At 41.9% G+C, this 27,492-nt stretch overlaps 1 protein-coding gene across 1 annotated transcript in view; it reads left to right on the forward strand.

Moving 5' to 3' along the window:
* The first annotated feature begins 3,352 nt into the window (after nt 1-3,352).
* The window catches only part of commd10 (COMM domain containing 10), a 47,789-nt gene continuing 23,649 nt past the window's right edge, over nt 3,353-27,492 (forward strand). The window contains exons 1-5 of the mRNA XM_048244092.1: nt 3,353-3,492; nt 3,733-3,823; nt 4,328-4,438; nt 5,634-5,789; nt 9,923-10,033. Coding sequence (XP_048100049.1) covers nt 3,464-3,492; nt 3,733-3,823; nt 4,328-4,438; nt 5,634-5,789; nt 9,923-10,033 — 498 coding nt within the window. The 5' untranslated portion in view covers nt 3,353-3,463. The remainder of the gene's footprint in view (nt 3,493-3,732; nt 3,824-4,327; nt 4,439-5,633; nt 5,790-9,922; nt 10,034-27,492) is intronic.

The raw sequence follows: 27,492 nt of genomic DNA on the forward strand, positions 1-27,492 counted from the left end.
AAAGGAGAGAGGAAGCAGGTGACATAATTTAAAATAGTATCAATAATTGGTTGATACTAATTAGTATTTGGTATCAAATGAAAACCTTCGACTGTTTACACTGATTTTTCTAAATGATCAGTATTCGCTTTAAATGCTAACATAGAAAGATATGTGAGCTGCCGTGGTTGTGGGCAGCCGTGGCCCACTGGTTAGCTCTCAGGACTTGTAACCGGAGGGTTGCCAGTTCGAGCCCCAGTGGGCCGCGGCTGAAGTGCCCTTGAGCAAGGCACCTAACCCCTCACTGCTCCCCGAGAGCCCCCGTTGAAGCAGGCAGCTCACTGCTTGCCCGGGATTAGTGTGTGCTTCACCTCACTGTGTGTTCACTGTGTGCTGTTTGTGTTTCACTAATTCACCGATTGGGTTAAATGCAGAGACCAAATTTCCCTCACGGGATCAAAAAAGTATATATACTATACTATGCTAGCTGAAGATAATCTAAAGATAGTCTCATGAACCTACTGTATGGAACAGTAACCAAAACGGGAAGTCATTTAAAAGGATGTCTAAGGGTCAAACTTTGTAACTGAAAGATCAGAAATGACAAAGCCAAATGTTTCTTACAATGATAAGCCAAGAGAAATATTAGACTGTGAAAAGGTTGGCATATTTTTTATACGTCGATGTGAGCTGTAATATGATAGGCTCATTCCATGTCAAATCATCTGGTGCCTTAGAAGTGTTACATTGAACTTCTCTCTTTTGCTTTCCATTCCGTGTGTCCAAACTGGGAAAGAATTAAATGTTCACAAAAATCTGTGGCCAAAATCAGGATCAGGTGATATGGGGCGGTAAGTTTAACAGGAATTTTTGCCTAAAACCCTCCATTTTCCACAAAAAATATATTTGAAAATGTATGCCTGTAGCATAGTTTAGATATCAATAAAATTCTGAAGAATTTTACTTTAGAGTAGGCCTATAGTCATTCCAGAAGAGTAAAAATGAGTAATTTATGATAAATCCGCTTGAGCCCAATATAGAGGGAGAGCAGATAGCTAACAAACGTTCAGAAAAAGTCCTGTAGGCAAATTTGAGGAAAAGACGGTAAAGGGGCTATTTCACACAATTTGAGGGTGCTGAATTCAAATATGTTGTTTACCAAGCTCAATTTTAAATTTTAAGCTTGCTAATTAGCATAATAATGGTTTTGCCATCAGATATCATTGGAATTGCAAAAAATAAGGCATTAATATACTCTTTATGTATCAGATATGTTGTAGGACAGGAATTACCCCAATGACCCTCAAGTAGCAAATTAAAATAAGCTAAAATTAAACTATAAATTGAAATAATAGCTAAAATTCAGTGTGACGTTTATATATATATAGTATAGTAGGTGACTGCTCATTTTTCTGTAGAAAGTCCTTTGTCACTAACTATTATGAACAGTCTTTACAGAGGATTTACACTGTATTTTTTTTTTTTTACTGTAAAGGCTACTGTGTTTGCCTATTAAAACATCTCACTGGTGCTCTTTCCTATCATTCAAATTCCAGCCATGCAGAAAAATGGAAGAGTGTGCATGTTTGAGGAGTGCTGAAGAGTGCTATGGAGATTGCATTATTTGCAAAAAAAATTAGACAAGATATCCTTTATAGTGCAACAAAAAGAAACATTCTCCAGTGCATCATTATGGCATATGATGCTGAAAGGGAAGTGGACCTAGGACAATTCCTCAGCTATGAACTGATTAATGTCCCTGTACTGTAGCTATTGCAGATAGCGATTGTTATTTGTGAAGTGGAAATAAGTCTATCCTTACTCAAGTGCTGTCTAGCAATGTGGAATGTCCAGTGATCACTGCAAAAACTGCTCATTCAACATAGATGCTCAAGATCTAGATATGTCTTTAGGACACCCATCTGACTGCAGCACATTTTAGTAGTATGCAGGAAAATTTGTAAGAAACTTTTGTATTGTTATTTGGTATTTGTTATGTGGTAGCCAATGATGTTAACTATCAAAGAAATAGACCTAATGTAGGAATGTACACAGCTATTGCAACAGATAATGGTGTAGGCCTATCTGATTAAGACCTGAGTGGTTAAAACGTACTTATTAAATTACACTGGGAGCAAAGAAGACTATCTTCACTTTTTTACCTTTGCAACTGTCAAAGAAATCCCATAAACACGGGAAGGCCTAGGGTAGCCTACATCAGATGGCCTAAAGATTAGGCTCTTCTGCATAGCAAGTGATTTGCATGTAGTAATTTGAACACTGACCTTGATCTAGCCTACTTTGGCTATATAAAGGTAATTTATTGCCAAAACACCACACAATATAATATAAATTAGCTATAATAAACAATAAAGGACTTAATCACACACAAACTACTATTTTACTGACTACAAAAATAATAATTATGAAGGAAGTTAGAAGTTTAAAACCCAGAATTGACCAAAAGTGCACCAAATTCATCACAAATGACTCAATACACAATGGCCTGCGTCCTTTTTTTTCCAGATATTTTAGGATTTGGATATCGTTTCAGTATCGAGTATCAAGATATTTATGTCAGGTATTGTATCGTATTGTATTTTGGTATTGTGACAACACTATGCCAGAGCCACTCTGTTTTCTAGATATTGAGGATCGAAGGCTCTACCACCAACAAGTGATGCTGCTCAATGGCATATTAGAAGAGCACATTATCAAGCTCTAGTATGGAGGCAAGCACACATACCAAATCCAGTGTTACTAGAAGTAAAATGTTTTTTACTTGTCGGTTGTTGCTGACGGTACATGCAGTTCTGCATTAGGCTTATTCCCGCTATCTAAGTTCATATGTACTGTAGGATATATTCTGAGTTGAAGGTTATCTGTGCAACTTGTTATTGTGATGAAATGCATTAAACACCACATGAGTGACTCATGTTAGCAATAAAAATATGGTTGTGTTTTGATTAGAATTTCCGAGTTTATTACATGTTAACTGTAATCATGTTCCCATTAAATACGTTAATAAACTATAGTATGGCTTCTTTAATGCTCAAACATGTATTTAGAGAACACTTTTATTTGTTTTTAGTGATTACTTTTGAAATCAACCCAATTTAGTGAAAAATAAGCAAAACAAAATCGCTATTTTATGTTAAAATGCTGATTATGCGGCTTAGAACTCAGAATTGAGCTTGGTAAACAAAATGTTCAGAATCAGCATCCTCAAATTAGGTAAGAAGGGTGGTTTACCAACTTTTCCTCAAATTTGCCGTCAGAAGTTCTTCTGTGAAGCTGCTCTCCCTCTAATAGTAGGCTACCCCTGGCTGCTCTTGGGCTGCTTCGCCTTGAGCCTGCCTTTGTGGGTGGTTCCAATGTGACGTTGCGAATGTCATATGACTACACAACAGGAAGAGCAGGAAATGAGAAGGTGGTATGTTTTTTTTTTTAAAAGAACCTGCAGTTAAAACAAAGACTGGTAATAATGGCCACTATCATCAAGGAAACGCTTAGGTAAGTTTGGAGGTGTGTTGCGTACCCACACAATTCTGCACCCAGATAATGTTCAATTTTGCTGGGTAGCTGTGGAGCTAGTTAGCCGTTTGCAATTCAGACTCGTCTGTGTGCACTTGTGTGCTAAAAACCGCTACACCACTGAGTGATGATGATGTAGCTGACTAGTAGTAGGCTACTTCTAGTTTTTATTACTGGTTAGTGTTTGTAGGGTGCATAAAACCTGTGTCTCTTCTCTAGTATTAAGGAGGCAATGACGCACATTAACACAATTGACATCAGCAAGTTTTCTCGGCTCCTCTCGCGAATCTTGCAGAAACTACATCTAAAGGTAAGTGAATTTAGCGAATTATCAAGTAGGCCTACTGCAATTTTTCGAAGGTACATGTTAGCAAATTGGGATAATGATCTCAAAAGTGGACCTACTGGACATGGCAGGCTGTAGTGGAAGTTCTTTTATATAATAATAGGCTAATCATAATAACACTAATATATTACTAATATGGACCTATAACCAATGTCTATCTATCTATCTATCTATCTATCTAGTGTTGTACAAAATATGGACCCCTTCATAGCTTCATAGTGTGCACCTTGTAACCCCATCTTCAAAGTTTTACCACTTTTCCTTAGCCTATGTAATGACATTTCTCTTTCTGAACTCAATATTAATTTTGTTAATAGCTGGGATGTCAAACTGGAAGTTATAAGCCCCTAGCCTGGCTAGCGCTACCACTTCTCAATGCCCCAGGGTTGCTCTTTTGGATGGGCTTTGGCTGGAGGCTACTGTAGCCGACTGTACTGTACTAAACTGTCCCACTGTTGTACTCTCTAGACAGAGCGCCCTTTTAGTGAGGAGGAGGAGGAGAAGCTGCAGAGTGCTCTAGCCATGGAGAAGCCTGTCCTAACTCTGGTGCTGGAGACCATCTCTTTTATTTTGGAACAGGTTTGCAATACAGATTTTCTCAATCATTCCATCACAGCTTGGCTCCATAGAGTCTCGTCATTTAGTTAATCACCCTCTCTGACTTAAAAAAGGTTGTCCTTGAGTAGTACAGCAAGCTCAAATTGAAGCATAAAGCTTAATCAGAGATGTTTCCTACAAATGCTACTTGTATGCACATGTATTCATATCCTAGAAAAGAAATCAAAGTTTGTTGTCAGGTCTTTCTTTCTGTCCATTTTGAACCATAAACGAACCTACAAATGCTGATGCTTCCCTGAACTGCACGGTTTTTAGCCATGCATGTGCAATTGCAATAAGGTTCTCATAATGAGTTGGCATTTTAACCCAATAAGTTGGCTAACATTCAGTGGCATTGGAACACACTAAAGGCTGTTGCAGAAAATTGGCCTTTGCAGGCTTATGGTTGGCAATCAGCCATTACCAGCCACTGTCAGATAAATAGTCAAATTCACCAGCCACTAAATAGTAAGTTATTAGCTTGTGTCTGAAATCTACCATCCACTTTCACATTTTGCCATTATTATTTTGATATTATACTTACATTAGTCAGTGCTGTTATTGTAAACACTTCTGTTTAGTATATTTCTCAGGTGTAAATAAAGTATTTGTCTACTGAGATTAAAATTAAATGCATAGTTTACTGCTTTTGAAAGCCACTTTATTTCATTAAAAAAAGTCTGGAGAATGCAAATGGCCTATCTTACAACCCCAGCAAGAGCGAAACCGATTTCATGCATAGTGATATGGGTATCAATATAGGTTTTTAAATTGCCGGTGCCAATATTAAGAGAGCTGGGCATAGGATTATAATGGCATTATCTTTTTTTTTCATCTAATACAATAATTTAATGGAAATGAGACTTTGACTAAAGAATTAAATTTGACAAAAGACAAATCGGTCTATCACTATTCTTGTAGGTGCTCCATGGGTCCAATATTCTCCAAAATGTAATGGGTCCTTCCCATGCTCCTCCAAGTTTCATGAAAATTGTGCCAGCTGTATCTACGTAATACTGTAAATAAACCAGCCATTCTGTCAACAAATGGACATAAGTGAAAACATTCGTCACTTACAGCTTTTACAGTAATATGTAGGACATACTGATGTTAATGAAAGTCTTTCATCTAAACTTCATTTTACAGGTGTCATGTTTTTCTGTGCTTTTGCCTTCAGGCTGTGTACCACAACACAAAACCAGCCACTCTGAAGCAACAGCTGGAGGCATTAGGCATGGAATCAGATAAGGCAGACACTCTGTGCCAGGCTTGGACCACCACTGGCCCAGATGTCATTGAGAAGATCCGAGAGAGAATCTTTGCTCCTAAAAAGGTAAAGGTCACAGAAGAGGTACTCTTGAAAGAGTTGGGTCTTCAGGAGCTTCTTGAAACTAAAGAGGGAAGGGAAGCCCCAGCTCTGGTAGCGACTTGTACATGAAAACAGTCTGGATTGCCCTGTGCACAGGGGCGGCAGTACCAGACGGCACTCAGAGTTCCGAGTTCCTTGGAGGAACGTATTGCTGGGGAGTAAGATAAGCCTTTAAGAGAGCATTTGTGGGAGCAGACCTAGCTAGCACTTTGTAAACATGCATTAGGGACTTGAGTTTGATACTGGCAGCTAAGGGCAGCCCAGTGGAGCTCAATGAACGGTGGGTTATTGTGTGCCCTTTTATGGTTGATTGAAAACTTCAACTTAATAAAGCCTTTTAGAAATCATTTGGATGGTTAAATGACCTGTAATAGCAATATGATCTCTGGTGTGCGATAAATAGGCCCAAAACCACTGTATGAGAAACATCCCCATAACATGAATTGTGCACCAGACAAACTGTCTGCGGCCCCCATGCACTGAATTCTTCCAAAAGAAGATATGTCCAAGTGTGAGCGACACCTGTGCCCACTTGTGTAACCTGGAAACCTGTTGCACATCAGTAGGCCGCTCTGTGCTTTTAGCTTTACGCCCCCAGAGTGTACATCACCTGTGCCTCCTATGCCACCTGTGCCTCCTATGCCACCTGTGTCGGTGTGCTAGCACTCTAGAGTGAACGCGCGCACACACAGCCTTCACGCTGCTGAGCTTGTCAGGAGTCAGGTCTCTGCCTGCTCAGTGTCGTTAGCTTTAACAAGCACGGCCCACTGCTTTTAAAACCGCTGTTGTGAAACCTTTACTTAAAAAGTCGAATCTTGACCATACCAATCTGAGCAACTACAGGCCTATATCAAATCTACCGTTCCTGAGCAAAGTACTTGAAAAAGTTGTTTGTAAAGTTAAATACCTTCCTCAACGAAAAACAGTATCCTTGAAAAATTCCAATCAGGTTTTAGATCAAATCACAGCACAGAAACGGCTCTAGTAAAAATAGTCAATGATCTTAGACTGGCTACTGACTCAAACAAAGTCTCAATCCTTATTCTTCTGGATTTGAGTGCAGCATTTGACACCATTGATCATAGCATCCTAATTCGCCGCCTTGCGAAGTGGGTGGGTCTCTCTGATAATGCTCTAAACTGGTTTCAAACCTACATTACTGGCAGAGATTTTTATATCAGTCTAGGAGATCATGTGTCTGAAAAACATGACTTGCCTTTTGGTGTGGCCCAGGGGAGCTGCCTTGGTCCCCTGCTTTTTTCCCTATGCTTCCGTTGGGAAACGTCATAAGTCAGCATAATGTAAACTTCCATAGCTACGCAGATGATACCCAATTGTATATTTCTGTGGAGCCAACTAACCCAGATGGCCTTTGCTCCCTCACTGCATGCCTAACCTCCATTAATCAGTGGATGAGCAAAAAAAAATTGAAACTAAATGATGACAAAACAGAGGTACTTTTGGTTCGACCAAAACTAAAGCGAGACATTGTTCTTAGTAATCTGGGAACTTACACCAGGTCAAACCAAAAGTAACAAGCCCTCGTGTCATCTTAGATGCAGAGTTAAGTTTTAAGCCCCATATCAGTAAAGTTACTCAGACAGCCTATTTCCACTTGAGAAACATTGCCAAAGTGCGGCCCTTTTTAACTCAACAAGATGCAGAAAAACTAATTCATGCCTTTATCACTAGCAGGTTAGACTACTGCAATGCACTTTTCACTGGTCTTCCCAAAAACATCTAAAGAAATTGGCACTCATACAGAACTCTGGGCGGCTAGACTTTTAACTAAGACCAAGAAGAGAGAACACATCACCCCTGTGTTGGCTGAACTGCACTGGCTCCCTATTTCCTATAGAATTGATTTTAAGGTTATGTTAATTACTTACAAAGCTCTGAATGGAATAGCACCTTCATATATCTCTGAGCTTTTAATATCTTATCAACCACAAAGGAAACTTAGATCATCCAATTCTAATCTTTTAATCGTACCCAAAATGCTCCACAAGCAAAGTGGAGAAGCGGCTTTTATCCATTATGCCCCAAAACTATGGAACACCCTGCCTCTGTACATCAAGCAGGCGAGTTCAGTAAATATTTTTAAAAAAGATCTGAAAACATACCTGTACAGGAAAGCTTTTAGTTAACTCATCTTATCCTGTAGACTACTTTTTCAGATTATTCTACATCTACTGCCATTGGAGGGCGCAGCCAGCCAGAAGCAGATGGGCTCTCCCTATTAAGTCAGGTTCTGCTCAAGGTTTCTTCCTGGAATATGGGAGTTTTTCCTTGCCACAGTTGCTGGCTTGCTTATGGGGGGTAAAGGGTTAAGGCTGACTGACTATTATTGTGTTACATGCTTCAAATGTAAAGCACTTTGAGCTGCATTCTGTGTATGAAAGGTGCTATACAAATAAAGCTTATTATTATTATTACTGTCAGCACTCTGCTTTTGCTAGACTCCCAGCTTATTCTCATGGCAGCTAATAACGCATGGAACACCCTGGTAGCAGTTAGTGCAGCAGACTATGGTATAACCACTCCGCAGCGTTGACTCAATGAGCACATCACCATGGCCTGACACCAGGACACATCTGTGCTCTGCTTGTGCTAGGTTGACGGCTTGGCATCACCATTGGTGGCGTTGAGTTAACTTGACTGAAAGAGAATGTATGGTTATGAATATAACCTCTGTCCTTTGAAGAACACTAGACTTTACCCTTTCCTGCCCCATTGGCATTCTGGACCTGATGCAAATTGATCACTTCAGAATAGAGATGAGGACTGGTTGTTTGCGGTGTAGCTATATATAGACAGTAGCCTGCGAAAAAATCCCTAAGATGGGTGGTTAGAGATCGATTCAGATTGATGAAGTCAATGAATGACTTCCCATTGGTTAGCGTCTCGTGTGCTTCTTCAGATAAGTATAAGTATATATATACTCTTGATCCCGTGAGGGAAATTTGGTCTCTGCATTTATCCCAATCTGTGAATTAGTGAAACGCACTCAGCACACAGTGAACACGCAGTGAGGTGAAGCACACACTAATCCCGACGCAGTGAGCTGCCTGCTACAACAGCGGCACTCGGAGAGCAGTGAGGGGTTAGGTGCCTTGCTCAAGAGCACTTCAGCCGTTCCTACTAGTCGTGGTTCGAACCAGTAACCTTCCAGTTACAAGTCTGAAGCGCTAACCAGTAGGCCACAGCTGCCCCATAATTCCTCACGTGCTGGGCAGAGCAACGACCTCTCAATAGTGCTACTAAGGGCCGATGCCAACTGTGGCATCGGCTCCGATAACTGGTTATATTCCTAACCATTCGTTTTGCTCTGAGCCTTCAGACAGCCCATTCATCAACTCATCAGACTGCTGTTCATAAAACACTTAGCTCACCCACTTCTCTTTCCCGCTAATGTTTTAACCCACAAAAGCAGATTGATAAAGTGCTCGACAGTAAACCTGCCACTCTTGCGTCCTCACTGACACTAATGGTGGGGCTAACATCTAATGCTGAAGCAGCTGCTAGCCTTCATACAGAGCCAGCCTGCTGGCCTTGGGAACTCACAGGGACATTTTTACTTTCTATTCAATGTTATCAAAGAGATTCATAGTAGATGTATAGTCAATACTTGTGATTTCATCTTGTTGAGGCCATTATTGGTCATGTACCTATTGAGCTACTGAGAAGAAATGCTAGTTGCCTTGTGGGATACTGAAATGACATTGCTCAACTGAAAGCTTTATACAAGATGGTCTCTCCCACTCCTTAGCATTCAATGAATTGTATTAGAACAACATTTGGAGCTCAAGGAATATTGGGGCACAGCTGTGGCCAAAGCAACAGGGTTTCCCTGCATTTAATCCATCCAAAGTTTTTAAATAACAAAAACTGAGCACTGCTTTTGCTTTTCTAATACACAACACATTATACTTGACATGCAGGTAAGCATTTTTCATATGCACACAGGTGTCCCTTCATGACGACAGCTTTCTCAGTCACAGTTCGTCGATAGTAGTTTGTGTTTTGGAAACGCACGGAAATGTAGAGTGGGCACAGCTGTTGCCAAATGCCTGAGTTTGGTCATGTGTTGCCCTCAGCTGGAGCAGGTCGGCTGGCAAATGAGTCTGCAGATGGGCCAGTCCAACCAGGCCAAGCTCAAGGCCCCCCATGCTGTGCTGGAGCTTGGACTTCAACATGAAGATACAGAGGTAAGGACACACACACACACACACACACACACACAGACTTATGTGCATGTACATGAAATGTACACACATTAGAGGTCTGCACAGGACTGATTTTTCAGTCCCGCTCCCGCAATATTCTGTCCCACTCCCACATTAATGTGTCATTTTTAGTCCCACTCCCGCCCGCATCTGTCACATGATGTCCCGCTCCCGCCCGCTAAAGCCCGCATGCAGGAGGGATAGCCTATTCAGCTTTTCTTTCTGTCTCACGAAAGGAGCACACACACCTGAGAAAGACTCCAGATGTCAGTTTTTAAATTTCTTGGTTCTGAATGTAGGCTAACAACTGAAGTAGGCCTAGTCTGGTGCCCTCTTCCTCTGTCATGCTTTCGATTTTGAGTTTTGACAATGAGCAGCAGGAACAAATTGAACCCACGTAAACGACAATAGGCTATAGGTCTGCTATCCGTCAGTTATGCTTAAACCCCGTTTTTTTTAATGCTGCCCTATCCTTGCATATCAAAACTCAAGCATGCCATCTTATTCATGCCCATAATCCATTCATTTGCCTTCCATATTTTGCTACTTATATGCATAAGTTGCCAGATTTTCCAGCATATTACTGTAGAATTTTGTTACATGCGTCACAAACGTATGTTGTTGAGGTGGTCCTTGGTGGTGATGAGCCATGGCATTGATGGCAAGCAGATGTCACATGTGCAATAAATACAATGCAATAATCAGGACATGAAACCCAGTTCAGCCATGTTAGTCACCAGTGGCAGGGTGCTGTTGTGTTGGAGCAGCTGGAGCAGCGGTCTGAAGGGTCAGGCCCGTTTCACACTGGAGCAGCGGTCTGAAGGGTCAGGCCCGTTTCACACTGGAGCAGCGGTCTGAAGGGTCAGGCCCGTTTCACACTGGAGCAGCGGTCTGAAGGGTCAGGCCCGTTTCACACTGGAGCAGCGGTCTGAAGGGTCAGGCCCGTTTCACACTGGAGCAGCGGTCTGAAGGGTCAGGCCCGTTTCACACTGGAGCAGGGGTCTGAAGGGTCAGGCCCGTTTCACACTGGAGCAGCGGTCTGAAGGGTCCGCCCGTTTCACACTGGAGCAGCGGTCTGAAGGGTCAGGCCCGTTTCACACTGGCCGCGTGGCCTGGCCGCTTTTATTTCGGCTCCCATGTTAACAGGTAACAGCTTGCACACCGCCTGGGTGACGCACATGTCTCCTGCACGGCTTGAGACGCGCCGAAAATGCGTGCATTCTAGAAATAGGACCGACGCCTATTTTTCACGTGACACCCAAGCGTGTTGGACGCATTTCCATTCAAATCAGTGAAGAAAAAAAAGGAAGAGCCGCCATGAGTGCTCCGCTGTGACAGGAGCAGCGGCCTGAAGGGTCAGGCCGTTTCACACTGGAGCAGCGTCTGAAGGGTCAGGCCGTTTCACACTGGAGCAGGGGTCTGAAGGGTCAGGCCTGCTTACACTGGAGCAGCGGTCTGAAGGTCAGGCCGTTTCACACTGGAGCAGCGGTCTGAAGGGTCAGGCCCGCTTTCACACTGGAGCAGCGGCCTGAAGGGTCAGGCCTGCTTACACTGGAGCAGCGGTCTGAAGGGTCAGGCCTGCTTACACTGGAGCAGCGGTCTGAAGGGTCAGGCCCGCTTCACACTGGAGCAGCGTCTGAAGGGTCACGCATGACACTCCAAGCGTTAACGATTTCCATTCAAATCAGCGAATCTCCTACTTGCGACAGGGAGCCAGCGCCGAAAATCGTGCATTCTAAATCGGAGGATTTTCCCGGCGCGCCCTATTTTTCACGTGACACCATTTCCAAAGCGTGTTGGGCGCATTTCCATTCAAATCAGTGAAAAAAAAAGGAAGAGCAGCCCGCGGTGCTTGCCTTGAACCAGCGGTCTGAAGGTCAGGCCGTTTCACACTGGAGCAGCGTCTGAAGGGTCAGGCCCGCTTCACACTGGAGCAGCGTCTGAAGGGTCAGGCCGTTTCACACTGGAGCAGCGGTCTGAAGAGGTCAGGCCCGTTTCATTAATTGAGCAGCGTCTGAAGCGTCGTGTCTGCTTCACACTGAGCAGCGTCTGGAAGGGTCAGGCCCGCCACACTGGAGCAGGTCGCTCCCCATGTTAACAGAGGTAACAGCTTCAGCCAATCGTACCTGGGTGACGACATGTCTCCCCTGCATCGCTTGAGATCACCGAAAATGCGCAGCATTCCCAGAAATAGGACCTGACGTTTCATTTTCACGCGTGACCCAAGCGTTGGACGATTTCCATTCAAATAAGGTGCCTTGCCAGACAGGCTTCTGGTGTGCAAAGACATGGAAACCGCCACGCAACCGCCACGCAACCGCCACGCAGCAGACACGCCACGTTCTCGCCACACACCCGGGGTGAATCGGGCCTAATGGGCTTGGAGTTCCTTCCAGAGTAATGGCAACTCCTCCTTTCTTTCTCGAGGGGGCACTGTTGTTACATGAAAAACTGGGCAGACTGGTTGTGACTGTAAAACCATGAGGAACTCAGACTTGCCTCTCTCTCTGTGTCTGACTCTTATGAATGATTTTGGTTTGCTTTGTGTATACAGAACAAACTCAACCCTAGGACAATTATCTCTTTCAAGTCTTTTTTAGGCAAGATCTCTTATTTGTAATTAGCCCACTTGAAACCACATTTCACCTTGGTGTTGTTCATGAAGTTGTGCGATGATCCTGCAATATTTTGCTTCTGCTTCCAAAAAGTTAAATGGCATTTGTTCAGTTTACTCACGCTCCATGAAAAGACAACCACTTTAGTTTGTTTGCCCAAAATATGCATTTAAAATTATGACAATTTCATGGTGTTAGAAATATGTTTGCTAAATTATAGTAGATTTTCCGGGAAGCTGGCTTTCTTCCTCCTGCTGTCCCCTACTCACTCACTCTTGTCTTTTCTTTCTTCCCCTGCCAGAGTAGCTCATTCAGAGTTGCAAGGCTGAAAATGGCAAATAGACAAGTGTAGCTTACATTCATTTTAGTCCATAGAAATAGTCCTCCATTCACAGACTACGAGTTGATGAGCTTTAGTTTAGCTGTCAAAATATATTTTCTCCTGGTGTGTGTGTGTGCGTTCTCATTTCAGTATGTATTTGTGTACATTTTCACTGACTGCAGACAGCTTGCTGACAAGGTGGATTTGTACGTCGTTGTCTCTATCTTACTTTCATGAAATCAGACAACATTCTTTCACATTCTGGTAAGACTGCTGGAATAGCTCACAGTGAGATAAATATCAGATGTCTTAGACTGACAGACATGATGGACCTTGAAATATGCAACCCAAGTTAAAATGGTGGATATATACACATATGAAATTGTATTTAAAGGGGCTTTAGGGTCCCCACACATTAAGACAGAATTATGAAAATATAAATGGACTCCGTTAGCATTTTGCTTGAGAGTAACCAGCCTGAGCACCCACCCCCTTTCTCCAACTGACAGGGTAGTTCAGGTGATGGATGGAGTGGAACGCTGGGCAGGAGATGAGCTGCATCCTTCCACCCCCTCACAACACCCAGGCCTGGGCCCCCATAATGTCAGGGCCCCGGCAGACTCCCAGCCCACTGTCAGGCGCTCCTTTAGGGGGATTGGAGCCTCCTCTGGATCTCTGTCCTGGATACAGGGAGGCTCCCTCATACTGGCCCCCCTCTGATTTCCCAAGTGACAAGAGGAGCACAAAGATGTATGAGTCATGTCTGATTTCAGGCTTGTTAAATGGTGTTCTTAGATCTCTTTGATCTCCTGCACCATCACCTTTGTACGTTTATCTTCATCACCATGTTTTTTTTTAAGAGACGAGGGAGAAGGCACATATACGAGACACACATTGAAACCTGCTAATTGGTGAATGTGCCCTGGAACATCCCATGTGCCTATGGGATGCTGGTGTGTCATCCTTAGTATTGTGTGCAGTGCAAACTAATTCTCTGTTTTTTTTTTTCCCCCTCTTCGTGAAATCTGTTCATGACTTTTTATCAAAGCGCCTCAACTTGAAAGGCTGCTGATACTTAATTTGTTTTTCTGGGCTCAGCCACTGAGGAGCGGAAGGCCTTTGTCAGAGTTTTCCCACTGAAGGCTGCGACCTCGTTTATTATTACCCGCAGATAAAGCCTGTAATTAAAGATCCCATTCTTTTTCCTCTTCTCTTCCATCTTTTTCTCTTCATGCGTGAAACAAGAGCCTATGATCCTTTCCCTCTCTGAATGCCTACATATCTTAAAACAAATGACACAAAATCATTCATGAAATCATTACATGAAAGGATTCACAGGTGTGTGCTAGCCCTGAACATAAATTAGGAACATGTATTGGGTATCTTAACATGTAGGACTGGGTCATGTAAAAAACAGTACACACTAAGTATTTGGGTTACTGAGAGGGCCTGAAATCTTGTGTGTGTGTGTGTGTGTGTGTGTGTGTCTGTCTCATGTCCCTCATGTCCCTTCCTTGTTGTCCTATGGTTGCATGTCTGTTTGTTGCGTTTGGGTAAATGTCTTGCTAAATCTCTTTAGGTTGTTTTTCAGGGCTGATTCATTCCCATGAGTGATTCCTCAAGCATAATATTAGTTATTCTGGTAATGTCATCCTTAAGCTTGATCACTGGGCCTTGTCCTTTTAATTCCTCTTTTGACTCACATCGTCTGTCTCTCTGTGCTGTTTGGTAGCTTATGACAAACCAGGGGCTCCCTTACAAGACATGCAGCTATTACAATGGGCTCAATCTTTTGCTTTCATCGCTGTTGCTCACTCATTCACATTTCGTCTTTCCTCCCACTTGTTGCCATTTCTTTCTCTTCACTATTTATTTTTGTTGCCTGCCTTGTTTACTTGTTGTTTGCTCGCTCTCTCTCTCTCTCTCTCTCTCTCTCTCTCTCTCTCTCTCTCTCTCTCTCTCTCTCTCTCTCTCTCTCTCTCTCTCTCATTTTAGTTTATTAGAGGGATTTTTTTTTGAAGTAGCAGCCATTGTTTTAACACAACCATTCTAAAATAATGGTCCCTATTAATATGCTCACAGGGTTTGTTAGTTAGTGTGGTCATTGCCTTTAAGCTTGGCAAAGATACTCGTGAGAATCACACCCTAGTTTGATAACATTTGATTTGCTTCTGCTTATTAATTCTATTGAATGAGCTTGAATCACACTCTAGCCATGCATTTGGCGTTATAGAATTCCACTGAGCCCAGATTCTCTAGTAAACCTGTGTTGAAGAGAGGATCACTGCATGTTGTTGTGGCTACCAGAGATCACTAATTATCACATTTGGAGACAGAAATTATGCTTGCTGATTAAACTAGGTGGCCAGTGTTTTTTATGAATGTGATTTGAAAAAATCTTTCCCCCATGACAGTTAAGGGCCATACAGTATGTCATATTTGAATATGAACGTATTATCAGTCAGGGCACAACATGTGTGTTCTGTCTTTTTCACAGAGGCTCAACTGATGTGCAATAAGCAAGTCTTATTGTTTTTCATCCATGGAATTCCTGTCCCAACTTGAAAACCTATAGACCCCCATTTCACTGGCCATTCTTGCTAAGCACCCGATGAGACAAATGGCTCTTATTTATAGAGCCAGCGGTGAGAGATTGGCCATCGCTGGCAACTCTTTCCCACAAGCATGTGGTGGAGAGGACACAGCCCTCTCGCTCCTAGGGCTGCTCAGACGACATACCAGAGGCACCCTGAAGGGCTGCCTAGGCAATGGCTGAAGTCACCACACAACAGAGCACTTCTCTGCCTATGAATAGCTGTCCTGAGCCTTCGTTTCTTCACTGCTGAACTCCACAGGCATGAAGAAAAGGAGGCAATGAAAGAGGGAGAGGGACGGGCAAGAGAAAAGCAGTACTATATTTTAAAATGGACGACTATGAGCTTTCATGTTAGCAGGAGTCTGGCGCTCTGTTGCGTTTTGTCATGTAACCCACTGCGTTGCTTCCAGGCCACCCCCTTGTAGATCAGAAGTGTTTTGGCAAGAGCATTGCTTGCACCAAACCTGGCTCAGAGGAACGCACACCCACTCGACCACAGCAGATCAGACTCGAGTTATGTTTGTTTGGATGTTTGTCTCTGAGGAATTGAACCTGGAACTGAGGAATTAACTGTTGCACATTGGTTTCAGAATGGCTCAGTAGGATCAAATGGAATTGGAGATGGTAAGGGTGAGACCGGGGCTTGCTTGGGTTAGCCAGTGTTCACATTGTTTAAATTAACCAGCTTTTGTCTGGTTTCCAAGGAGACTGCGCTAGCTAGGGGTTCACACACAACTGCAGCTGGCGCAGCTCTGTCTAGGCCACTGTCGTGATTTGATCTGTTGAGGGTGGTAGCGCCATACAAAAATAGGTGCACATACTCTCTCTCTCTCTCTCTCTCTCTCTCTCTCTCTCTCTCTCTCTCTCTCTCTCTCTCTCTCTCTCTCTCTCTCTCTCTCTCTCTCTCTCTCTCTCTCTCTCTCTCTCTCTCAAAGAGACAAAGAGGGACGTCACTTTTTCTGTCAGCTTTAAAAAGCAGTGGAAAGACTCAACTGTCAGGTGTTCAATAAGCAATAGTTTACAGACCTAGAACAAGACTGGCCAAGGGCCGGTTTCCCTATAATGTTCACTCTTAGTGAGCTACGAAGACTCCAAAGGTAAACCTTACCAAAGTTGTTTTCCTTTATAGTCTTGGTTCCCGAACTGTCCCTTAAGAGTTTTCTTACAAAAAGCTCCTTACGTCCGACGTACAAGGCACTGTCCACCCTGAAGGTGCTGAATTGGTTGACATCGATTGCTCAGAAATCGATTTTTCACTTCACGCGAGGCATAACAGCATTATGTGTTCTTTGCAAAAAAGAAACATTGCTCAAATATCGCCTCTCTGGTAGGCCTAACATTCACACTACTTCAACATGGATGAACTTTATTAATAGCATACGATGATGGAAAAAGTAGAAATGATCTACCCTTAATTAACAAAGTTTCCACAAGGTCTGTAGGGGTAAGCGATCCGCAATCTGTCGGCATGACCAGCTACACCTTTATCCGTTAGGCCTACGCCATCCTTCATCACTCCATATGAATAAATTATTTGAATAATGGTATTTCATTGTTTTTTAATCACAGCTGATTGACCAGCAGCTGCATTTAATTCAGTATTTTGTGCCGTTGGTTAACATTAAACATAAAAGCAATCCCCCACATTAAACATTGTAGAAGATGGTGCGGGGAAAAACCAAGAATTAAGAGAATAAGGCTTTTAATCATTTTCAAATGCGTGCACATTTTATTATTTGTGTGAAAACATTTCCAGTTTTCTTAATTGGCCTACTTACATAAAATCATTGGCGAACCAAAACAGTAATATACCATACGAGTTATGCGCAACAGAGATTTCTAGATTGCTATAGGTTACACAGCCAGCAACTAGCGTCGAGAGCCGAATCATTGCTAAGGTGCAGCTAAGAGAGTTCTAAGAGTGCTCCAGACCGCTCTTACAACGAACAACGTGCGAAAGACATTCGTAGCAAAGTACATTTCGGGAAATGTTTGAAAATGTTAAGATAGAGGTAAGGTAGAGATTACGAACTATGTAGCATTAAGAAGGCTTCGGGAAACCAGCCCCAAATCTGTTGTACTATTGGATGGACAAAGTTGACTTTTTTACAAGTTGCTGAAGGCTAAAAGAAGGCCTTAAAACCGTGATTTTGAAGCCTTTCTTCATGTGAAAGCAAGTTGTGCAGGTTTTGTTGACAGGTCCACCTGGGGAGGGGGAGAATAACCACAAAACTTCAACATCAAACATTTCTGTGAAAGTGTTCTCATAAAAACACTTTCATAGAAAAGTGTACTTCATCCTTGCAAAAAAGAATCACCACACATGTTTGGTGAAATTGGTCACAACTCAAAGCATCTGCAACTAGATGTACCGCATAACGGTACAAAATATGACCACCACTCAGTCCTGTACATCCATTCCGCGAAAATAAATCATATTAATACATTTGTCTCCATCTTCTACTCCATCCCCCACTCTTGAAACTTTTGTGTATGCTTGTTTGGAATGTGTGTTTGCGGGCAGCACACAAAGTAGCCTACTGGCGCTGCAAAGGTGAATAGATTTGTAGCACTTGCCAAAACATTTGTAGCATTGTTATAAAACCTTTAAAATCTCTAAACAATCACAAGTAGGGCAGTTCATCACAGTCCATCCATTGCAACTGGACTGATGAAAGGTACACCTGTAGGCTACATTGTATTTGGGAAAAGCAGAAGGTAGCAGCATAATGTATTTATTTATTTATTATTAAACAAAACAATCCCTGTCAGTTCCATGCAATTTTCAACAGCTATCAAGAAGAGAGGTCGTGTCAAGGATTTTTGTGAACGTTTCTTCTTCTACATATGCATAAGTTTAGTCATCTAGTTCATGTGATATTCAGCCAGTAGAATACCAGTAGTCTAAAACAAAATGCCATTTTACCCAGTGGTGTAAATAACTGACATGTCCAAAAGGGCCTTCATTAAAATTTGTTGCTAGACTGTTCATACACATTTTAACGGGCCAAGTTCAAGAGCTACTGTCCGTTATTCTTTGTGCAAATAATATGCTGATTCATGTTCCCTTTCATTTTGCAACTATGAGGTCCATGGTTAGTGGACCTTTCGCCAGACCAAGCTCAATCTTTTAAGAAATCGAAAAGGAATCGCCGGCAGATCAGGCTGAGTTCACCCAGCCTAGTCCATGGTAGGCGCCCGATAGAAATATTGTTTAATTTTGCGATTGAGATATCCACGCACTGGCGGCCCCCTGCGACATGTCGCCCCCCGGTTTCAGAGCTATTCTAAATGCAAAAATGCATAGAGGGAGTTATGACAAAACCGTGACTGTTGAAACTATAAGCTATATAAGGTAGGCCCTATGCTAGGCCTATTACACAACATAAATTGTCACTAGGCTATGCTGGCGACCCAAATAAAATCTCCTTTAGGAACCAATGGCTTACAGTATCAAGCGGACTTAAGCTGCCACCTCTTGGCGAAATAGTTTTGGATATCAGTAGTAATACATTTCACGCAGCTGTGTGAATCACGGAAAGCGCGAATGAAGTGGACACTTCTAAATGGAACCCAACCCACTGTACAGTAGCTCAAGGTCTGTGGCTAAAGCAGCCATAATGAAAGCGTTATCATTGTTTGGATACTTAACACACACGTGTTTTTTAATCGCATAGACTACAACTACCAAGCTGGAATCAACGCACATCGACTCCCCTCTCACACCCTAAACACGCACTTCGAACAAATAAAAAGCGTCTCCTGTTAGTAGCCTAGGTTATGGTCATAAGCAAATGAGATGACAGTCGAAAGATACAATTAGTGCTGTTATCAATTTGCTTGGTAGCCTATAACCGCATTTATGGTTTTCTACAAATACATCAATAATCAAATTGGCCTCCATCACTCAACCAATGCTAACGGTAACATTATTTTACCTACGTCCTAGGCTATTGATATAATTTAAGATTAACGTAGCCTACCTGCAGTAAAAACCAAGCATGTCCGATAAACATTCTCAGATTTATTTCGGCTTAAAAAAGAAATGGGAATTACATGTCATGCAGAAATCATCCTACCCGTATTAGACGTTCTCTGCGGTAAACTACAGTCTTGTCCTTGTAGGAAGCATAGTGTCTTTCCAACCGACTTTAGATTAACTTCCAACAAAATTACGTCTCACTGCAACGATGCGCCATCTGGTGGACAAACGACTACGTGACGCCAATACTTGAAATGCAGCCAAATTATTATATAAACTAGATGTACCGCATAGCGGTACAAAATATGATCGCCGCTCAGTCCTGGACATCCGTTCCGCGAAAATAAATCACACTTCAATTTGTCTCCATATTTTACTCCATCCCCCACTCTTGAAACTTTTGTGTATGCTTGTTTGGCATGCCTGAGTGTGTGTGTGCGGCTGCACAGAAAGTAGCCTACTGGTGCTGAAAAGGTGAATAGATTAGAATAGCCAAAGAAGATGTAGCATTGTTTAGAGATTTTAAAGGTTTTATAACAATCACAAGTAGGGCAGTTAATCACAGTTCATCCATTGCAACTGGATTGATGAAAGGTCACTTACACCTGTAGGCTACATTGTATTTGGGAAAAGCAAAAGGTATCAGCATAATTTTATTTATTTATTTATTTATTTATTTATTTATTAACAAAAACATCTCTGTCAGTTCTATGCCGTTTTCAACAGCTATCAAAAACAAAGGTCATTTTTGGATGGATGGATTTTTTGTGAATGTTTCTTCTTGTACATAAGATTTTAGTCATCTTTAGTTCATGTAATACTGTATTGTCAATGCGAAAATTAAGTAACAGTAGTCTGAAACGAAATGCTGTTTTACATCTAACCAGTGGTGCAAATAACTGACATGTCCAAATGGGTCGCTAGACTGTTCATACACATTTTAACGGGCCAAAGTTGAAGAGCTGTTGTCCGTTATTGTTCATGCAAATATAGGCTGATTCATGTTCCCTTGCATTGTGTAACTGAGGTCCATGGCTAGTCTGGCTTTCACCAAACCAAGCTCAATCTTTTAAGAAATCAAAAATTAAATAGCGGGCAGTTCAGGCTGGGTTCACCCAGCCTAGTCCATAGGCACCCGATATTGTTTAATTTTCCGATTGAGATATCCACGCTCTGGCTATTCTAAATGCAAAAATGCATCAGGGAGTTATGACAAAACTGTAACTAACAAACTAGATCCTAATAGAAAGCTGTTAGCTTCCCTGAGCTACAGGTAGGCTTATAAGGTAGGCCTATTTACAACATAAATTGTCAATAGGCTATGCTGGCGACACAAATAAAATCTCCTTTGGAAACCAATGGCTTACGCCTTACAGTATCAAGCGGACTTAAACTGCCATATCGTGGCGAAAAGTTGTAATAAAATTCACGCAGCTCCATGAGTCAAGGAAAGCGCGAATGAAGTAGCCACTTCTAAATGGGACCCACTACACAGTAGCTTAAGGTGTGTTGCTAAAGCAGCCATAATGATGAAGGTGTCATTGTTTGGATACTTCACACACACATGCTTTTTAATTTCACAGACTACAACTACCAAGCTGGAATTAAAGCACATCGATTCCCCTCTCACACCCTGCACGCACTTAAAACAAAATAAACAGGCTTCTCAGTCTCACGCATGTATAGGCAAAACTGTATCAGACCGGTGTAACGTTGGTAAATCTTCCATTGCACAGAATGATTTTTGTAGCACGTGCAACAAATGACAGTCGAAAGATACAATTACAGTGCTACTATCAATTTGCTTGGTATAACCGCATTTATAGTTTTCTACAAATGCAATCAATCAAATTGGCCTCCATCACTCAACCAACGCTAACGGTAACATTACCTAGGTCCTTATTGATATTATAAGATTAACGTACCTGCAGTAAAAACCAAGCATGTCCGATAAACATCCTCAGATTTATTTCGTCTTCAAGAAGAAATGGGAATTACATTTCATGTGAACATCGTCCTATCCTTATTAGACGTTCTCTTCGGTAAACTACAGTCCTTGTAGGAAGCGTCCATTGTTTTTCCAACCCACTTTTAACTTCCAACAAAATTACCCCAGGGACCAAACTAAATTTTTCCGTAAATGTCTAGTGGGACTACATACCCACCAAATTTCATGTGCCCCGTTGTTTCGTTGTCCCGGGTATCGTTGACCAAAAATTCAGGAAATAGATTAAAATTTTTTTTAAAAAAACCTTTGACAATCCCTATATGACCGCTTCGCTAGCAGCGGTCATAATTAGCATCCTAGAATTGGAACCAGAGTAATGGCCGTTGAGTCCGAGACTGTTCAGTCAGGTTAGAGAATGTAGTATTTTGACTGTGCTGTGTGTATCGTTTATAATGATGGAGGGAGCTAAGGATGTATGCCCAAGTAATCGGTGGACTGTAATGGGCAGAACTGCAGTAAGAGAGAGAGAGGAGCAAGAGAAAATAGAGAACAGAATGGAGCAGTCTTTTATTCTGTTGCTCTGTGTGTGTAGGTATGCAGAGTCTTTTATTCTGTTGCTCTGTGTGTGTAGGTATGCAGAGTCTTTTATTCTGTTGCTCTGTGTGTGTAGGTATGCAGAGTCTTTTATTCTGTTGCTCTGTGTGTAGGTATGCAGAGTGTGGATTGTGTTGCTCTGTTTGTGTAGGTATTCAGAGTGTGGATAGATGGCCGGATTACAGCCTCCATGTGCCCACTTGCAGTCTTCTCCTAAATCGGCAAACATTGCAAGTAGATGCCCCCCCTTTGAGCAAAATATTGATCAATACCGTATCCCAAGCCTACCACAACAGCTTGTTGCCATGGTGTCTTTCACATTTCAAGTTACCTAGCAATTGTGCTTATCTGCCTTGAAGATTATGATCCAAGAACATTAGCAAGGAACGCTCAACCTAGCACAGGAAGGATAAGAAATATATGTTCACTTTCTAGCCTCACTGAGAAGGAAGGTCAAATATAGGTACAGCTTTCACTGTTCCAGCTAGGATCCGCCCAGAATTTGCTAGCCCCAGCCCTGGCCTGACCTGCTTTGCTGCAGGAAGATGAATTATAGAAGGAGGAAGCAGCAGGAACAGCAGTAACAGGAGGCATTCGAGTCTCTCCACAGGAGCAGTCCTTGGCTGTCATCACGCTTGTCTGAGCGGCCTCAGGTGCTGCCTCCAGTCCCTTTGAGAAGATGTAGATTGTGTGCTATCTAATGGTATCTATGTATATGTGATTCTTTGTTTGTTCTTCACTTTGTTGTATTGGAAGTGAGAATTACATCTTTTATACAGCTTTTACAATGTTACCTTTAGCAGTGGATTTTTATTCTTCACGGCAAAATGAAAGGCTGTTGTGGTTGAAGTCAATATACATCTCACCTTCACCCTTACTAGCCTGTATAAAGTAAAATAATGCAGGTCTGCTGAAAATCTTCACGTATGTGAAAGCTTTTAATTTAACTGCTTAAGTATGTTTGTCACAGGGCTGGTTGCATCATATTTTCTGTGGGAAATACAGAGTAACTCATGAGACAATATGATTGCATCATATCTCTTGGCTGATTTGTCTCTAGATATGATGTAAAATACATAACTCAGGTATGCCTGGAACTCAAATAGCCACCACAGAGGAATGACTCTGAAAATGAACATTCTGAAAATGTTCAGGGCCCTAAACAATCTACAAGTTTACCAAGTCCAAGGACAAAGTGAACATATCAGCTCAAATCTGACACTTCTCACCAGGACTACAACATCTAAGCCCTTCATTACTTTGTGCTCCTTGGTCCTCCCACAGACTCATCCAGATCTAGCTCAGAATGCAGTTGCTGGAATTTGTTTCACCTTGATTAATATTGCAGGCCATGGGCTGCAGTCACTTTGACTGTTCTTGTTGCCACTGTTAGTGAATTACCTGCAGCACCTTGCAGCTTTTAAATGGCGGCCTTGCTCTGAAAAACAAAACAAAAATGTTTTTCCTCTTTGTCATGGAGATTTTCACTTTGATGTCAGCAGGTTATCATAAAATCTCTCTGGATATGAAAGCAGGGGAGGAATCACAATCAGTGCACGAGGAATAGGGATTAGATTAGATTTCAAAATGAGCAGAGTATTTATCTTCATTTTATCACAGTGTGTCTTATTCCCCTTTATCTCTTTCAGGGCTCCAGGCCACAGCTAGTAGTTTCCATTGGTATGGGTGTTTATAGAGGTTGAAATAGTGATAAAAATGACTATTTGGGGAATTCCCGTCAAAACTGTCACATCCATAGCGCCAACTATATATATACCATGGCATTGTGTTGGCGTTATGGATGTGACAGTTTTGCTCGGAATTGCCCGTTTTCTTTTCAATCTTCTGTTGTCTGTTGGGTAAGCTGATCTGATCCAATCGGAGTTGTGGACAAATTGCTGACACACTGTTCTCCGTGGTCATCTTCCATAGCTTCTACGACATTGGTTCTGCTTGTTAAAGAAAGTTATTAGAGCATTATGTGTCCCACTGAATAGTCATCCCTTAATGAAATTAAATTCTGCTGTCTTGTTATCCCCTAAAAACTTTCCCGTGTTCCATTCATGAGTCAAAAGACAGGGCAGAGCCCTGACCATCCTTGGCACCCTCTGGTCTATCCACTCTCAGTAATAAATCAAGCTGAGGTGGACAAATTATTGCTTACGCTGCACATTCACTCTTATTGTATTAAGCACCCTCTCCAGTGGGAAAGGAGAACAGAGACACCAGTGTAAACACATTTTACTCACTATATGTGCTATTCCAGGGCACTTGTGTTGATTGCAGATGTGTTTTGGCAAAGCAGAGCACTCCTGGTAAGTGTGGCCAGGGTTATCATTTTGCTGACCCTGATGTGGTGGGCTGATAGCCAGTGAAAAATGCTACTAGAGATTTATTAGGGGGGAAAATGCAGAATTTGGTGTACTGACACCAGTGGCGCTTTATTAAGTTTACTTGCCATAGTATAACACAGTTAATCTTTTTATGATAAATACAAGGATATTCTTTCACTAAAATGAGCCTCACTTGGTTTACATCTACTGCTATTCTGATTGCTTCCTGTTTATGCTTATAGATCCAATTCTGTGTCAGCAAATGGGTAAAACACAGTCACTATGTTGACATTCTGTGGGCCCTATCATGATAGTCAAAAGTGCATCGTCACTGGTCAAAAGCTTATTCAAATTAAGTAGGATGTCCAGTCCACATTGGGAGGGTTTTCGTTATCAAACGTCGAGCGCATGGTGCAACAAGGTGTTCCTAGGTTTTTTAATCAGTCATGGGTGTGTGTTTGGGGCGTATAACATCATTTAAACCAATGAGAATGACATCTGTCATTCCCTTTACCGGCGCAAAGCGCGATGTCAAATAAATGCATCGGTATTTTGACATTCAAATTCGGCCATTTGAAGGAGGCTGCTAGCGAGACCGTATGGAATAGTCACTCCACTAAACCATGCTTTACTAAAACCTATCATAGCCTTCACACATTTGCACTCTATTATTTGAACTCATTGGCAAAGTGAAACTAACTTCACCATGGTGTCAGTCAACGACAAGACAGTTATATGTTACTTTCACTATTGACTGACAATGGGTTACCATCGAAAACATAGTCTGGAAAAAGCAACACATACCCTAATATTGCTCAAATGACTGAATAAAACAACATTTATCCTGCAGAGGAGTTGCTTATATCTCGTGACAGTAATTTGTAATGTTTTGCATGGACGTGCGCTGGTGTGCGTTCATGGATGATAGAAGGATGGTGCGTGCACCTGTCAATATGACTATTGACAATGCGCTCTTAAAATAACATATAAACAACTCGCCATAGACTTCTGTTGCCTGTACTACGAAGGGAGCTTAACCTACCCAGATGTAACCCAGGGTTACTTTGTTAAACCAGGGTTGACAAAGTAACCCAGGGTTACTTTGTTAAACCAGGGTTGACAAAACCTGGTTATCTTAAGTGGTGTTAATCGGTACAACGACGCTGATTATGAAGTTGATTTGTTGAGCCGGGGTTAACCTAATTGAGTTTGTGCTTGGCGTTCACATAAAAGGGCGGGTTGCAGCGCAAGTCACCACTTTCAATGATGACGCGATCACCTTATTTTACGGATTAATTATTATGACAAGTTATGAGGAATTAAAACCCACTCTACGACAAAAATCAAATACGTCGGCAGTGAACAAAGCAAGGCTGTTGGCAACGTATTGCAGATCGGGTAGCATAAATGCCTAAAAGTAAAGTTTTATTCCCACATGTTCTTCAAATATGTGTTACGGAGGATTAGTAGCTTGCGGAATGTCTGAAATGAGTTGAAATAACTAGATGTACCGCATAGCGGTACAAAATATGACCGCCGCTCAGTCCTGTACATCCGTTCCGCGAAAATAAATCACACTTCAATTTGTCTCCATATTTTACTCCATCCCCCACTCTTGAAACTTTTGTGTATGCTTGTTTGGCATGCCTGAGTGTGTAAAGCGCTGCACAGAAAGTAGCCTACTGGTGCTGAAAAGGTGAATAGATTGTAGAATAGCCAAAGAAGATGTTGTTATAAAACCTTTAAAATCTCTAAACAATCACAAGTAGGGCAGTTCATCACAGTTCATCCATTGCAACTGGATTGATGAAAGGTCACTTACACCTGTAGGCTACATTGTATTTGGGAAAAGCAAAAGGTATCAGCATAATGTTATTTATTTATTTATTTATTTTTTATGTATTTATAAACAAAAACATCTCTGTAAGTTCCATGCTGTTTTCAACAGCTATCAAAAACAAAGGTCATTTTTGGATGGATGGATTTTTTGTGAATGTTTCTTCTTGTACATAAGATTTTAGTCATCTTTAGTTCATGTAATACTTTACTGTCAATGCACAAATTAAGTAACCGTAGTCTGAAACGTTATTGTTAATGCACAAATTAAGTAACAGTAGCCTAGTCTGAAACGAAATGCTGTTTTACATCTAACCAGTGGTGCAAATAACTGACATGTCCAAATGGGCCTTGATGAAATGCGTCGCTAGACTGTTCATACACGTTTTAACGGGCCAAAGTTGAAGAGCTTTTGTCCGTTATTGTTCGTGCAAATATAGGCTGATTTCATGTTCCCTTGCATTGTTTAACTGAGGTCCATGGCTAGTCTGGCTTTCATCAGACCAAGCTCAATCTTTTAAGAAATCAAAAATAAATAGCGGGCAGATCAGGCTGGGTTCACCCAGCCTAGTCCATAGGCACTGATATTGTTTAATTTTCCGATTGAGATATACACGCTCTGGCTATTCTAAATGCAAAATGCATCAGGGAGTTATGACAAAACGGTAACTAACAAACTAGATCCTAATAGAATGCTGTTAGCTTCCTAAGCTACAGGTAGGATTATAAAGTAGGCCTATTTACAACATAAATTGTCAATAGGCTATGCTGGCTTACACAAATAAAATCTCCTTTGAAACCAATGGCTTTACGCCTTTACAGTATCAAGCAGACTTAAACTGTCATATCGGGCGAAAAGTTGTAATAACATTCACGCAGCTCCATGAGTCAAGGAAAGCTAAAATGCCGAATGAAGTAGCCACTTCTAAATGGGACCCACTACACAGTAGCTTAAGGTGTGTTGCTAAAGCAGCCATAATGAAAGGAAGGTGTCATTGTTTGGATACTTCACACACATGTGCTTTTTAATTTCACAGACTACAACTACCAAGCTGTAATCAAAGCACATCGATTCCCCTCTCACACCCTGCGCGACTTAAAACAAAATAAACAGGCGCCTCAGTCTCACGCATGTATAGGCAAAACTGTATCAGACCGGTGTAACGTTGGCAAATCTTCCATTGCACAGAATGATTTTGTAGCACGCGGCAATAA

This window comes from Alosa alosa, chromosome 5, assembly GCF_017589495.1.
Source record: "Alosa alosa isolate M-15738 ecotype Scorff River chromosome 5, AALO_Geno_1.1, whole genome shotgun sequence".
In the NCBI taxonomy this organism is placed as follows: Eukaryota; Metazoa; Chordata; class Actinopteri; order Clupeiformes; family Clupeidae; genus Alosa; species Alosa alosa.